The sequence below is a fragment of the Bactrocera latifrons genome, unplaced genomic scaffold (assembly GCF_001853355.1).
Source record: "Bactrocera latifrons isolate USDA-ARS-PBARC rearing strain unplaced genomic scaffold, ASM185335v1 scaffold_94, whole genome shotgun sequence".
Taxonomy (NCBI): domain Eukaryota; kingdom Metazoa; phylum Arthropoda; class Insecta; order Diptera; family Tephritidae; genus Bactrocera; species Bactrocera latifrons.
Genome location: NW_017537645.1, coordinates 200,719 through 216,301, shown reverse-complemented (window position 1 = coordinate 216,301; position 15,583 = coordinate 200,719). Strand labels below are relative to the sequence as shown.

Genomic DNA, 15,583 nt, shown 5'->3' with positions numbered 1-15,583 from the left:
ACTTCGTAATAATCAAAACATACCTTATTATTATTATTATTTTTTACTTCATATTAAATGATACTCCAAGTCGACAAAAAATTACCCATCATTAACCAGTCATAGTATATTATCAGCTGAAACTCTTCTAATTAACACTTTTTTTCTTTTCACAAAACTGGAAAGATCTATTAGTCTTACATTACTCATAATTCCAAGTACTGTTACTCATTTGTATTGAATCTATAACAATATTCGTGCGGTATGTGAAAAAGTGCTATAACTTGATTATTAATCCATTGTTCCAATATCTTGTGTTGGAAAGCTTAGTACATTATAGTAGAAGTTTATGGTGAATAGGGTTTAGCTGAGCGGACTTGCCGGAAGTGGTTTTCACCGTTTTTAAGTAGAAAAGTGTTGTGATAAAGCAGGAAGAATCTCCTGTATGATGAGAAACTGAAAGCATTACTCATCGAGAATTGTTATCAAATACAAGAATAGCACGCAAAAAATGTGAGAGGTCGTTTTTACATCGGATTGTGATAAGTAATGAAGAAATGGTCCTGTATCAGAAAGGCGTGTTATACCATGAGCTTCTGAAACCGTAAAATGATTAATAGGAAGCTTTGCCGACAGCAACTCATCAAATTAAAGTGAACGGTTGCCGAAAAACGGCCGGAACTTGCGGCTATAATGAGGCAATAATTAAAATTAGTAAAACTGAAAACATCGACTTGAAAATATTGACTATTCTCACTACCAATCGTTCGGTCGAAGCATAAAGACCGCCCTGAGATACGGTTCACAGCTGACCAGAGTATCAACAATTAGCTTGGCACGTGATTAATATTTATATTTCAGGATTTTGCCCTTCTAATGTTGCAATCTGATATACACACAACTTTATCGTAAACTTTGACATTTATGAACATTTTGATATTCAAAGCCTTTTGCATACTATTGCTATTTGTGTTTTTTTACTGTAATTTTAAGTATTCATCTCATTACTAATCGTTTTTTGAAACCGATTTTTTTTTATAACTTTGAACGTGGAATAACTCAGCAATGCTGCATCGATGAACTTAACATGGTCTTTGGCAATGAAGCTCCATCAAATGCCAGTGTTTATCGATAGTATCTTGTATTCACTCGAGTTCGTCGATAACTCCAAGACGGATTTCGTGATGTTCGTCCAAAATCAGTTTTTGTTCCGGAAACTATTGACGCTGTGCATAAAATAATGGTCAAAAATGATATCTGTGCATGGAGACATGTGAATGTACGCGTATGCTCCCGTATGCTCGACTGAAACAACTGTATTGTTAAGAATTAAAAACATCGATTTGATGAGTCATCCGACATATAGCCCTGACTTGGAACTAAGAGCTCAACGTTTTTTTGACGTCTGAAGGAACGATTAATCCATTAAAAAGGCTTATTTTGGAGATACTTTAGTCAGAGTGTCAAAAGTGCCTCGACAATTTGTTCAAACTCATGGAGAATACTTCCAAAAGCAATAAAGCGATAAAAAAAAATGGTTTTTGCTTTCTAATCCCGAAATAGAAAAGGCAACTTTACTTTAGCAGCCTTCTGAAAGAAGTCTCAGAAGATATCGAAAAAGAATTTAATTTGAAGTGTGTCGTTTGTCGTTAGAGCGCTTTTCGATCTTGAAGAAATCAAATACTTAGTTTAGACTTGTTAAGCATTTCAGTTCAACTGAGTATCCAGACAATAAGGCTACACTTGGGAATGTTAGAGAATATAACTCTGTATTTGTACGTACCATATTTCAGGTTAGAAATTATGAAAATAATGTAAATATTATATGTGCACAAAGTGGTTAAAGATAATAGTACTGAAGAAGAAGAGGCATTTTCTTCGTTGTAAAAGTTCAGTGGCGATGGATTTGGCAATTCGCAAAAGCTTCGGAAACTATACAAAGCAAAGAATTTTATAACTGAATGAGGCTAATTACGAACTTGAGTCATATTTTCTAGACTTGTCCAACTTATGAAAGTATAAAGATAACAAATCACTTGTTAAGTTTTTGGCAATAAGTTCAAAAGTTTTATTAACTATAATCTTAGGCTAAAACAAATTTGTCAGTTATATTACTACAGTTTATATGCACCCAGATATGACAAATGTTATATTTATGTATGTGCATATGAATAACTTACGGAGAATCTTAGGAATCTTAAATTTAAAAAATAATTTCCTTTGCTAGTTTACATGATTGACTTAAAATCTTCTTAACCGTTAATTAGTTTTAAATACGAGTAATTGCAAGAGTTAGGTAATATTAAAGTATTGCTTTTGGAATTTTGCTTTCATTAATTATTTGTATCTTTGGTTTTTGTATATTTAATTCATACCTCGTGTGTTAGCTCGTAATACTTTATGCATAATTTTTTGCAATTTCTTTTTGTATTTTTGTAAGTGTATGTATGCGTTTTGGTAAATCAAATATAAGAATGCTAAATAGTATTTTCAAGCCGGTGTTTGAGTTTTTGCTTGAAGCGAAAATTACAAAAATGTTAATTAATTATCTTTTAATACCTAAGAATGCCGTTGAAATATGTTCGTTTATTAATTTGAATTTTTAATTACGTTTTACGTTTTTGTTTGTTTCTTTATTTTGTGGCCGAATAATTTTACAGAAATAATTTACGCTCCTAATTACATTAGCATATTATTTAACTTAGTTGAAATTTAATCATAATAAGCCTGTTTAATTGCTGCACTTGTTATTAAGAAAGCTGCTCCTATTAATAGGAATGTTATTATTTTAAGAGCACTTGGCCTTCCGGAAGAATCTAGAAAGAGAACATAATAAACGTTTGTTAAAACAATTGTCACATTATAAAGGTAAAAACAAGTTCAGTCAAATATTTTGGAAAATTTCAGCTTAAAAAATTTCCGAGATTAATTAGTACAAGTAAATGATTTTTATTTTTAAATTTCCTGAAGTTCACTGCTAATCCAACAATTAATCTCCTCGCACTTTATGTACTCTCAATTGGTTTTGTGTTTCATATTTGATTAAGCTGAACAAATTACGTTTCTTAGTATTATTCTAACGGGTGATCCCAGTAGCGGTTGTTTTTTCAAAAGCCTTGTTTTGATAGATAATGTGTGAGTCGTGCCAAGCTGTCATATTATTTTTGTTAAGTTGTTTGGTATTTCATCATGGAAAGACTTACGCCTGAACAACGTTTACAAATCGTCCAACTTTATTACGAAAATTCACGTTCTGTAAAGAATGTGTTTCGCGCGCTTCGCTCAACCTATGGATCGAAGTAAAATACCATCATACATCTTGAGACCCAGCATTCATTTTTGGATTGTATTCGATCGAATAGACCATATCCAGACACAGTGCTGAAAACCTTAAGCAACCTTAGCTGAAAGTGTACACGAAGACCGTGGAAAGCCGATTCAACTCCGATCGTAGAAACTCGGAAGCATTTTTCGTTGAGATCTTCAATTGAAAGCGTACATAAATAGCTTGTGCAAGGACTGAAGCCGCTCGACCTTCCCAAGCGACATCATTCGCCCTATGAACTCTTGCAAACTTCCCAGAAAATCCGACGTTTTCGACCCAAATTTTTGCAAATATGAGCCCAATATCTTGCTCAATGGGTTTGTAAAGAAGCAAAATTGCCACATTTGGGACGAAGAGCAACCTGAAGAGATTCAAGATTGTCATTTCATGCAGAAAAAATAACCGTTTGGTGTGGTTTGTGGGTAAGTGTAATCATTGGTCCATATTTCTTCAAAAATGATGCCGTTGAGAACGTAATCGTCAATGACGACCGTTAATGCGCCATGATAACCGACTATTTGATGCCTGAAATTTAAACTCGTGCTCTCGGCGACATTTGGTTTCAACAAGATGGCGACACTTTCCACACATCGCATCAATCAATGGATTTATAGAGAGAACACTTCGGTGAATAGATAATTTCACGTTTTTGGCCGGTCAATTGGCCACCTAGATCGGGTAATATCACACGGTTAGACTTTTTCTTATGGGAATATGTAAAGTCTAAAGTCTATGCGGACAATCTTCGAATCAGGCCTTAGGTCAAAAAATCACGCTCGTCATTAGCTACCAGTCAAAATGTTCGAATGAGTCATCGAAAATTGGACCCAATGGCGTTTTTCCATTTCAAAAGTATACTATTTGGTCAACCAAAAATTTCTTTACGAATCAACCCCTCAAGGCAATCACACCAAAACACTAGGCTTCAGCGACTGGACAAAATAAACTACAAGGGAAGGTATTATTCTGAATTGTATATTCAATTCAATATTAGAGTTCTTCTAAGTTTAAGCACCGCCCGTTCTCTAGTTATACCACTTGATCAGGCTGGTGCATTTAACCTATGTACATATGTGCTTGCGGGCTGAATTAGAATCTGTTTCTAGATTGGTATAACCCTTTGTATGTTCACTTGCAGTTCGATCTCCATATGCCAGTTAATGTGTCTTTTTTTCTGTTTGTTTACGACATGAAAGTTTTGCCTGGAGATTTTTACCATGAAAAAAAATTTAACCACGAATTCGGTTGATATTTGGGTTTTCAATATAAACAAGCCTGCGGAATCATTGAAAATGTTGCAAAAGTTTTTTGGAGAGTCTACTTTATCACGAACACAAGTATCTTTGCATACTGCGAAAGTCGTAAAGTCATCGAAAACTTGCTTCTCCGAGTCGTCCATCAACCTCTATGAAGCGAGACTCGTACAAAAAAGACTGAATCTTTTGAAAAACGCCGTCGAAGTCGAAAAGGAGATCTAACGAATTTCGCGCTAAAAGCAAGGATAAGTCGGTAAAAAAGCAATGTGAATCTGAAATTGCTGTTTTTGTAGCGGCAAAAAACATTATTGAAGAAATTTCGAGGAATGGTGCCGTGGTGACAGTCTTTGGCCGGATAAAAGTCCGGGTCCGTTCCGGTTACTCAGATCCGAATGACATGGAAACTGAAAATTCTGACCTAAAAAGAAACGTCGGAGACCCTATAAAGTATATATGTACCTATATAAGTGATCAGCTTTACGAGCGAAGTTGTTGCCATGTCCGTCAATGGGTACTTCTGTATATATACGAACTAGTCTCTTAATTTTTGAGATAACATTCTGAAACTTTGTACACGGCCTTTTCTCATAAAGAAGCCGCTAATTTATCGGAACCGCCGATAGCGGACCACTAACGCATATTGCTGCCATACAAACTTAACGATCGGAATCCAGTACTTGTATTAAAAATCGTTTAATTTGACAAGATGTATTCATCAAATTTGGATGAAAGCAAGACTAATATGTTAGGCAGGATAGTATGGAATTGTAAAAATTTTGAAACTGAGGCCTTAGCTATCTCGCCTTTTTCTAGAATTAATATTTATAAAACATTTCATAGATATCTAGAGAGTTTGTCGATCATAAGAGAGCAAAAGCATATTTTTTCTTCAAATGTATATACTACTTATATAGGTCACTAAATAGTTAATTAATTCAATAAAAAGTTAAGAGATTTAACTTACTTTTGGTACTGGACACCACACGTATACAAGTCTTCTGTTCTTCGTCCGCTTGATAACCAAACTTGCATTGACAAACCGAATTACGGCATTCCACGTTTTCCGGCTCCTTTTCAACGAAACATTGAGTAGACCGAGCACAAATATCACCAAGAACTAAAGCACACAAAATTTTTAGAAATATCGAAAATAATACCAATTTGAGTGTTACCTTTCTTTTGCTCACAACGCCCTGATTTAAAATGCTGTTCTGAGGTGCAGGAACATTTCTTATCGATGCATGTACCCAACAATGGTTTACACTGCTCCGTTTCAATGCACTCATCGTCAAGTTCCTCCGCTGTTTGTGTTAAAATAAATGTCATAAACATAAACCACTAGTTCTATAGCTCCAAAGTGAACACTGTGCTCCAACTTACCCTCCTTAAGACACTCATCCTTAAAATGTACATAGCCTTTTTTGCATTGACAAGATTTTTCTCTTTCCTCACTTGTCGGTGAGGTCAAATCACAAATCGAGTTTTCCACTCCACACTCTACATCTGCATCGCAACTAGCACCGACACCTTAACACATACATATATGTACAAGTTAAGAAAAAATGTTTCCGTTTGAATCTTTAAAGTCAACCCACCTGGTATACAAGTGTTATTTCTTTCGAGGAAATTCTCCTTACATGCACAGTTACTATTTAGGCATACGGCATTCGCCACGGTACTGCAGGCCTCATTCGTTTCACAAAATTCGCCGAGACCCTGTTTGTAGACGCACAACTGTTGCAATTCATCGTACTGTGCATACTCCTCGCAGGTGCAACGTCTTGGAATTATCGTAGGGCAATGGGCGGCGCCGAATGGACTGCATTGGCTGTCCGAGGTACACGATAAGGTATATAGGATTGCTATGGTGAATTTGGCGAAATGTGAAAGAGTTGAATAAATATTTGTTGAAAATACTAAATATAAACAAATTTTGGTTTCTGGAACGCAACTAAGTAAAGATAATGCAAAAAATTGTCCAAAAATTCTCTCTAATGATTTCTTTAGTATTTGATCCTAATAGCTCTTACAGAGATGTGATAGCTCTACTTATGGCCAACATAATCTGTAATCTTGAGACCGAGCATCCATTATGGAATAATATTCGACCGAAAAGACTACGTCCAGCACGCAGTAAAGAAAATATAGTAGCCGTAACTGAGAGTGTACACGAAAATTGTGGAGAGTCTTCGTTCATTTCAAATTGAAAGCATACAAAATACACCCTGTGTAGGAACTGAAGCCGCTCGACTTTCCTAAGTGACATCGCTTTGCTCTAGAGCTCTTGAAAAGTTGCCAGAAAATCCTACATTTTCGATGCAAATTTTGTTCCGCGATGACGCCCATTTCTGGCTGAATGGGTATGTACAGAGTTTGTCCGGAAAGTAAGTAAAGTTTCTTCTGTGTGGTGCAAGCCGAAAATGCAGCGTTCGTTAGAGCAGAGGTTTCCAATTAAATTATTTGTGAAACTCGGTAAATCTGCGTAAGAGACGTTTGATATGATCAAGCAGGCGTACCAGATGTTGCTTTAGCAAGAAATGGTGTGTTTCTGTGGCAACAGGCCTTTTTGGAGGGCCGAGAAGGGAAAACGATGTTCATTGTATTTTTTGACGTCAAAGGCATCGTACACCATAAACGCCAAGTTTTAGGTGGAAGTCCTCAAGAGACTCAAACAAAGGGTCAATCGGGCCTGAAAAGTTATCTTAGCCTATTCGAAGTTGCACCACGACAACGCTCCGACTCACACCGCCTTTCTTGTGAACAACTATCTAACCAAGTCGGGCATTCCAACGCTTTCGTAGCCGTCCTACAACCCAGCCTGAAAAGACCAATGAAACGCAAGCATTTTGAGACTACAGAGGGTATACAAGCAGCATGCATCTCGGCTCTCAAGGCCTTCCGTGACGCCTTCAATGTTTGGAAATCGTGCTGACAACGTTGCATCGACGCTAACGAACGGAGCCCATTTTTAAAGTTTTTAAAGAATTGTAAAGATTGGTTCAATAAATCTTTTTAAATCGATTCAGTCCTACTACTTTCCGGACAAACCATGTCCAAACAAACAAACGGTTTGTTGTGGTTTATGGGCCGGTGAAATCATCGGTCCATATTTCTTCAAAAGTGTTGCCGATTGGAACGTAACCGTCAATGGCGATCGTTATGCGCTTTTAATCAAAATTCGGGTTCTCTCTCAAATTATTTGATCAAAATTTCGGGTAATATGTCTTCGTAAATTATATGTATTTCGTAGCATAAATAAATTTCAACACAACTACTCATCAAAACGATACTTACGTTTTCGGCAAGAGCGTAAACTACGTTCGTAGAAGTAATTACTTTGGCAAATACATTTTTTGGATAATGAATCGAATGTGTGCTCACATTCGTCGGCACTCTCCGCTATCTCACCAAGCTCTGAAAAAAAAAAATACAAATTTATATACATACATATATAGTATAGATATTATAAGTAAACAAATTTCTTGCCAACTCACCTGCAAAGCATTTTCCATTGCTTGGATAATACCCAGATCTACAGAAGCAAATGTTGTGTGAGCAAATCGAATGCGGAAGTCCCACACACAATTTACCATTCTCTGTACAGGAGCTGCCATCTAAGTGAGAGGAAACATAGATGGTAACATGTGTTATAGAGAGGATATGTAAGAAATGACATATTAAAGTAAGTCTAGTTTTGATGACGTCACTTTAGCGAAGCTTGATTACAAAAAACTCTCTAACAGTATATTTATTTACATTACTCTTATCTTTTCTATGCTAAACTGACGTCACAATTAATGTCCTCTCACTAAACCCTATTTAAGTTTACTATAAGTGTCTTGATCTTATCACAATAACTTGTAAATACTTACAAAGCCTTTCATCACCATCATCATCAGTATTCGATATCGTCGATAAAGTCTTATCCTCATCATCGTAGCGGAATGCAGATTGACGACGTCTATAGCGCGAGAAACGTCGACTGCTTGCGCTGGATGTGGTGCCAGTACCGACATTCTTAACTAACGGTGCCAATGGTTTCAACTCAAACGCATCGATACTTGTTTGTACGGCGATTTCACGTGATATCCGCTGCTGTTCGTTACCGCTTGCCTCCTCTTGCCCCGTCTCGTTATTGTCGGTGTCGTCAGTCAAATCACTACGACCATTCACCAATGCTAAAGTATCTTTACTGGTGCCGCTGGTTGATCTCGATGACTTCGAGAGTTGTGATGTACCGTCTGATGAGGGAGATTTCTCGTTGCCACCATCAGTTTTCGTATGAGTGTTTGTGTTGGTCGTGCCTGCGTTTGTATTTGTGAGTGTCAGTGTATTGGTTCGGGCATCTAAAACGGTTTTTGATGATTCCGAATCGCTTTGTGATACCTCGACACACCTTAAACTAGTGCACCGCACATTTGTTCCTAAATCTTCACAGTCCGTATGCACGACACAGGCATCGCCAATTTCTGAAAACATCATATTATATATCATATTATTATATCACTTAACCATTTTTCATAATTACAACTACACTTTACACTTACTCATTGATTTACGACGACATATGTTTCCAGTCCTGTGATAATAACCCTCAGCACATTTACAAACATTGTCGACACAGGCAACTGATTCGCGGTCATAACCGAAAAGGCAATCGTTATCCTGCAATGAAAAAAGTTCATTCCTTATTTTTTTTTATAACTCCAAATTTCTTGCCAACTTACCGTTTCACATATGCCATTCAAACCATTCAGTAGTCTACAACGTCCACCAACATAAGTATATCCATCGGCGCAGTCGCAGACCCCGGATTTACAACTGGCTCCCGATGGCATAAGATTGCACTGAACTGTGTCTTCGCATTTGTCACCAATTAGTGACGTCTTCAGACATTTTGTCAAGTCGCTAGAGAAAACAGTTTCAAAACTATTACATTCACAACTTGCCGTCGCTGAGGAGCATGTTGAGTCTAAGGCTGTGCAATCATTGTTCGAAGCGCATGGCCAAATTAATGCATCGGTTGCTATGATCGAAGGTGATAGAAAAATAGTCAGTTAATAAAAACATTAATACTTGTTTGTAGAAATTTACCTTTAGTATGTACTTCAATTGAAAATATTACCAATATTATTTAGTACTTAGAAGTTTTTGGCCTAGAATAAGACATTGTTAGGTGGAGTAAGTCCGAACAGAGTCAGATCTTTACACACTAATTATGAATTTAGGGAGTTTTTTATAAATGCTTTAAGTTAATAATCTTAACCGACGCAAATTGTCACAGAAATATCTACACACTTTCTCCTCCACTGTCTAGCTTTCGCCAAACTTATATTGAAACTTCTTGGTAGACTTATATACGTAAGGAGACCATAGTGAATAAACTAGAATAAATTTATTTATTTAAGTAATTACAAAGAATCGACAAACGATAACTAGATTGCATAAAAAAAATTTCACAGTTTTCTATACCATCTCAATACTCCTGAGAGGACCCATTGAACATTTATGCTTCGCTTTTGAAAATGTAAACTTTCTGTCCATTAAGAATTATATCAACCATATAAGATCTTACGTAGTATTAGTAGTTCTCCAGTGGAGTAATGCCAGATGCAAAGGGGTTTACTCATCAAACTGTTCAAATCAAATTTTCCTGACCCTTTCAGTTATTATGCATAACGTTAATTAAATATTATTTCTCAGCTTTACTGAAAATGATAAAGAAGGGGAGGATCTATTCAACTGATCTCACTGGATTTTAATATTCAGACACATACCATAGCTGTCATACAAACTAACCCATTCAAGGAAAGTGAATTACGAAGTCATTTATATTTGTGAAGGGTATTATAGCTTCGGTGCAGGCGAAGTTAACGTTTTTTCTTTTCTTTTATTTTGACTGAGTTCGATTAAAACAACATTAACACGAAGTCATCAACGAAAGAAAGTACAGTCGCGACGAAAGGAAATCAGTCCTATTACTTTCCGGATAAACCCTGTATTTATGCCTCATTTCTACTCGGTTATATTATGCATGGGTAAGTTCAATCTACATACGTATAAACTTCTTTATCACGACTTAAATGGTCTACTTAGACAGTATATACCATACACATTTTCTTCACATACCACAGGGAGACAGGTTAAGTTCGGTGCATAAACGAAAGTTAAGTTGAATGTCAAATCAGCTGATTGGAAAAAAAGTTTGCATTTTGCTTATTGATTTGACAGCGAAGGAAAACTATCATCATTTTCAGTGTATAGTATTTCGAACTATAGTTAACATATGCACAGAGTCACTCTCGATGCAAGTCGTAAATAGTAAAATACAATTCATTATTGCTACAAATATGTATGTATGTATAACGTTGTAATTAACTAAGTTCAGCCATTATCACATTATCAGTTTGATAATTCAAATTTATAAATAAAAAGTAAGGAAGTATTAAGTTCGAGTGTAACCGGATATTTTATACTCCTGTAATCTTCAAGGATCAAAATCGACAAAATACTTCCAGGTCTTACGGCTTATGAGGTCTAAGGTTAGTTTTAAACCGCCTGTATCCTTTTTCTTACAAAGATACACTATTATTAAAAAAATACGCTCTCATAATTCCATTAAAATAACGCTCACATTGGCTACAATACTACATACATACAAGTCAACTGGAAGTTCGATAATCTCTTTATTATCTAAACGGCGACTAAGGGAAATATTGAACCGATTCAACCTATGTTTGTTATTAAAGTAAATTTTAGGAATAACCTTCAATGCGCGTAACGATTCACGTTTAATGTCCTCAAATGACTCAAATGGTTTTGCCGAAGCGTTCGTTTGAATTTCCTGAATAGCACGATGTTTTACGAATAGCTACTAGCAAACGGCGCATGTCACTTAAATAGTATTTCTTACATATTAACAGTTTGGCCGGTTGAAAAGAACTCTACGGTGTGAACCCTACCTCGACAACTGAAGAAAAATGTCAACATAACCTTGATTTTTCACCTGCTTTAACGTGATATATTCGGTCGATTGATCGTCTGTTTCCGGGTCGAAAGCGTAGATCCAAGACTCCTCGGCATTAATAATACGTTGAGTGACATCTTGGTATTCAAAAAGCATTGTTTATCATCAATTGATGTCTGTCCTGGACATGGTTCGTCGTCAACGCGTTCTCGACCCTCTTTGAATAATTTCTACCAATCAAAAACACGTGTTCGCGACAAACAATTATCACCGAAGGCGTTACGGTTTGAAAAGCCAACTTTCTGAATATGTGATGGTTATTTTTCAGAAACGAAAATTAATTGGTGAAATTTTAGTTTGAATGAAAAAACGAAAATTCCTATGTTAAATGAATGGGAACCTGAAAAAAAAAAACAGCGACCTCTTAGAGGCTTGAGGGAGGATTTTTGTTTTGTCAATCACTAACGATTGACAGGGTAAGCATTGGAAAAAAAAATTGAAAGTTTTTTTTTTCGGTGAAAAAAATCTATAACAACATGTTGCAAGAGTATAAAATCGAAATTCAACTACCCTTGGTTTATATAAAAAAATTCGGTTGTACTATTATCGTTACAAATATAAAAACAAAAACACTTTAGAACGTGTTATTCAATTACCTCAACCCTAATTACTTTCGTACTGGAACTGGAACTGAGATTGCGCCATAATTCTACATACATACATATATTACCAACATGAATGTTAAAATCAATAGGTTAAAGGTGATATGTAACGTTGAACTAGACATGTGTGTACACTTTGACGTTCGAACATATTCATTCAGATGCACAATATACATACATACATATTTATACGCATACACGTAAGCTATTCACATTGTTGCCACATGTGCATACGTAGTGCCATAAAATAATTCACTTATCAGGGTTACAATAAACATTAATATAAAAATTTTACTTACTAACATCTTTTCAAACGAGGTCATCACAAAAAGTCTATGATTCTTTGAAGCAAATAATTTTTATTCAAAAGAATTTCTAAATATAATATAAATATGTCGCCTATCAACTCGATATACGTAAAGGTAATTTCCACAATTAATATTATATTTATATAGAGTGGATCTAATGGATAGTGAATAAATCTAGTGCAATTGTTGATTTCTGAATGTGGATATAATGTTTTTAAACCTAACAAAATAATTTAAAAATACCTTAACTACGGGACGAGTTTTCTAGATGTTGTGAAATTCTATACCTCTGGTTTCGTATACAGTAGGATTTTGAATTAATATTTAGGAACTAAGAGCGACATCATTGCACGAAAATCTCTGTTTCTTTGTTTTTTTGCTTTCAGAAGTTCAAATGACTTTCACATATCTAAAGGTGGTTACAAAGTCTTACAACTATAAATAGCTTTGTGTTAGTCAACACTGTTCAGTGAGTTGATTCGTATCAGCTATTTAAAAGTGCTCTCTACTAGAAATATTTTCAATTTCATTAATGTTACGGATCCTTAATAGTGGTAATTCGTTTCAATTGTTGTTGTACCACTTCTTAAGAATAAAGTAAACTGCGATGAGCTGACAGTTTGAAGAATTTTCTCTCAACATTCTTATCGAGTTTCTAACCAGCCTGCCAGGAAATTGGAGTCATTACTGAATACAACTATTTGTTATAATCGCAAATATGATTGCTTGTGAAATTATTAAATATTGGGAAGTCGAAAAAGTTTTCGTTTTTGATGAATAGATGTCGTTGTAGACGTATATGTATCTTCAGTGCTACCCATCACATTGTGTCATGTCATTTAGTGTACAAAATTTCGATTTACGCTGATGGAATAATGACTCTAGCGGTAAAATGACAAAAAGTGCTTGACCCAAACGGTAAATATTTGTTTATTATTATAAATATAAGAAAATATAAAATTTGAATAGAAATACGAAAAGACTTTTACGGCTACCTAATATCAGCTATATATCAAGATGCCCTTGTATGCACGTCTTATAAGTTCAATCGAAGTAAAAAACTCCCCGCTACCAATCTTCTTCTTCTTTATTAGCGTAAACACCGCTTACGCGATTATAACCCACTATCAAACAGATGTTCAAAATTTTTCATTTATCAATAAATAGAAAATTTGTTTATATATTTTGGAATTTTTATGGAAAATTTAATCCATTCGGATTAAACTGAAATTGATAGACAATGATCTCAAGCCATGGGCAAAACAACTTCGACTCGTTTTCACATAGTATTCTACGTTACGATAAAAGGCAGATATTATTTTAATGCACTGAGTGTTGGAAATAAGAAGATTTGAACAGAGTTCTTCCAGTTCTTACATCTGAAATTGACTGCAAAATACATGATTTTCATAAAACATGATTCATACGCTTATTTGGAAGTCTACAACAATCTAAGCCGATACGTTGTTGCTAGTCTCCGCTTGAGTAGTAAGGTTCGGGTTGGTTATCATCGAAGTCATCTTGCGGTAGGCCCAGAAACGTTCTGTTTCGACGAGGTCGACCATAGCGAGATGGGTGTTAGATGACTGGGGTTCGCTGGCCATTTATTTGCTATGTCTGGTTGATTCTGCATAAGTAGAAGTTTAATCAAAACGGAGTTACGCAAGAGTCACTTTAAATTCTCGGGCCAACTCGAGCTCTTCGACTACAATGGTTAGTGATTAGACTTCAAGTACGCCATTAAATGGGAGGGAGTCGAAAAAGGTGACGATGGCTCCACTGTGGCGAACTGTGCGTGTATACAGTTGGTTGCATCTGAAGTTTGGTCGCCATACAGTTCAACTGTACCCGATAGGCGACTCCGTTTCAAGCAGACGACTGCAGATATAGTTTCTGCGAATATTTTATGATCCGACATTTCCCTGACACTTTGTTTCATAAAAGTACCACTTTTACACAAACATATATATATATAAATATATATAAATATTGGTAATAATTCACACTGCACCAGATCTAAGAGATTGAGTTTTTGAAGCAATCAATTTTATGTCAACCTGAAGTTTGACTAAAAATCTAAATTTTTCGAAATCTCCCAAATATTCCAACATAATTAATCTTCAGTTTAATTTTCACACATGCATTGAAAACTAATTTATACATAATTCTGCTCATAAATATATCACTTTCACTGTCACTAGAAACTCATATACCTGCAAGGATTCCTATCGTTAGCAACAGTAATGTCACTCCGAAACGCTTTAAACCAATTTGCGACATTTTGACAACTTCACGTTCACTTTGCGAGTTTCAGAGTTAAACTGGCAAATATGCAATTTCTTGCGATCCAAATTTAAACTTTTCATGAACATTATAAAGCCCAATTGTTGTCGATAATCTAATCTTCAAAGATATAGGTTAAGCAGGTGTTTATCTCATTGATTTTATAACATACTTGTGTTTGGCAATACCATAAAGTCAATATAACTAATCGACTTAGTCGCAGCAGTATGTGTGTGACTGTGATCATCTGCATTTATTTTTACGCTTTACTTATCGCGTCAACTAACTAATTAGTAGTGGATTTTTATTTATGTTTTTTAACCCTGACAATACTGTTTTTTCGAAATTTGTATATTAATAATATATATATATAAACGTTTGCCATGTGAAAAGAATATGCTTCGATTTATTTTGTTTCTTCACATTTCAACAGTTTATACCTACTAACATTTTTTTTTAATCGCTGTCTCAAACAAGTTTTTAAGTTATAGTTCAATCAGCTTAAGTAGTTTATTTTTAAACGAATTTTTCTCAAATCAACATTTTTCGAATATCCTTTAGCGATTACTCGGATACTATAAAATTTTTTCTGTATGTTTCTATATAGTACTTCACAAAATGACCCACCAGTCATTAATAAAATTAATTTTTACTAAACGCCGCACTGATATAAATCTGTGTGAAATGTCACATCAAATTGTCCGTCATTGTTTCGTATTGCCTTTCTGAAGTATATCAAGTGCATTCGGCGATTTTTACGATGAGTCAAATTATTCAATAAAGAAGTTTTATTAAATTTTATG

The 15,583-nt window shown here is 35.2% G+C and overlaps 1 protein-coding gene across 1 annotated transcript; it reads right to left on the bottom strand.

The window, feature by feature from the left end:
• Positions 1 to 2,018: 2,018 nt before the first annotated feature.
• On the bottom strand, positions 2,019 to 14,825 carry LOC108977677 (prion-like-(Q/N-rich) domain-bearing protein 25). Its single transcript, XM_018947492.1, has 11 exons — positions 14,711 to 14,825; positions 9,288 to 9,586; positions 9,108 to 9,225; positions 8,433 to 9,029; positions 8,055 to 8,174; positions 7,855 to 7,974; positions 6,156 to 6,422; positions 5,941 to 6,087; positions 5,733 to 5,861; positions 5,525 to 5,677; positions 2,019 to 2,795 (listed from the first exon to the last, which is right to left on the bottom strand). Exons 1-11 carry the CDS (start codon positions 14,775 to 14,777, stop codon positions 2,692 to 2,694), a joined length of 2,121 nt encoding a protein of 706 aa, XP_018803037.1. The 5' UTR covers positions 14,778 to 14,825; the 3' UTR covers positions 2,019 to 2,691.
• Positions 14,826 to 15,583: the final 758 nt, after the last annotated feature.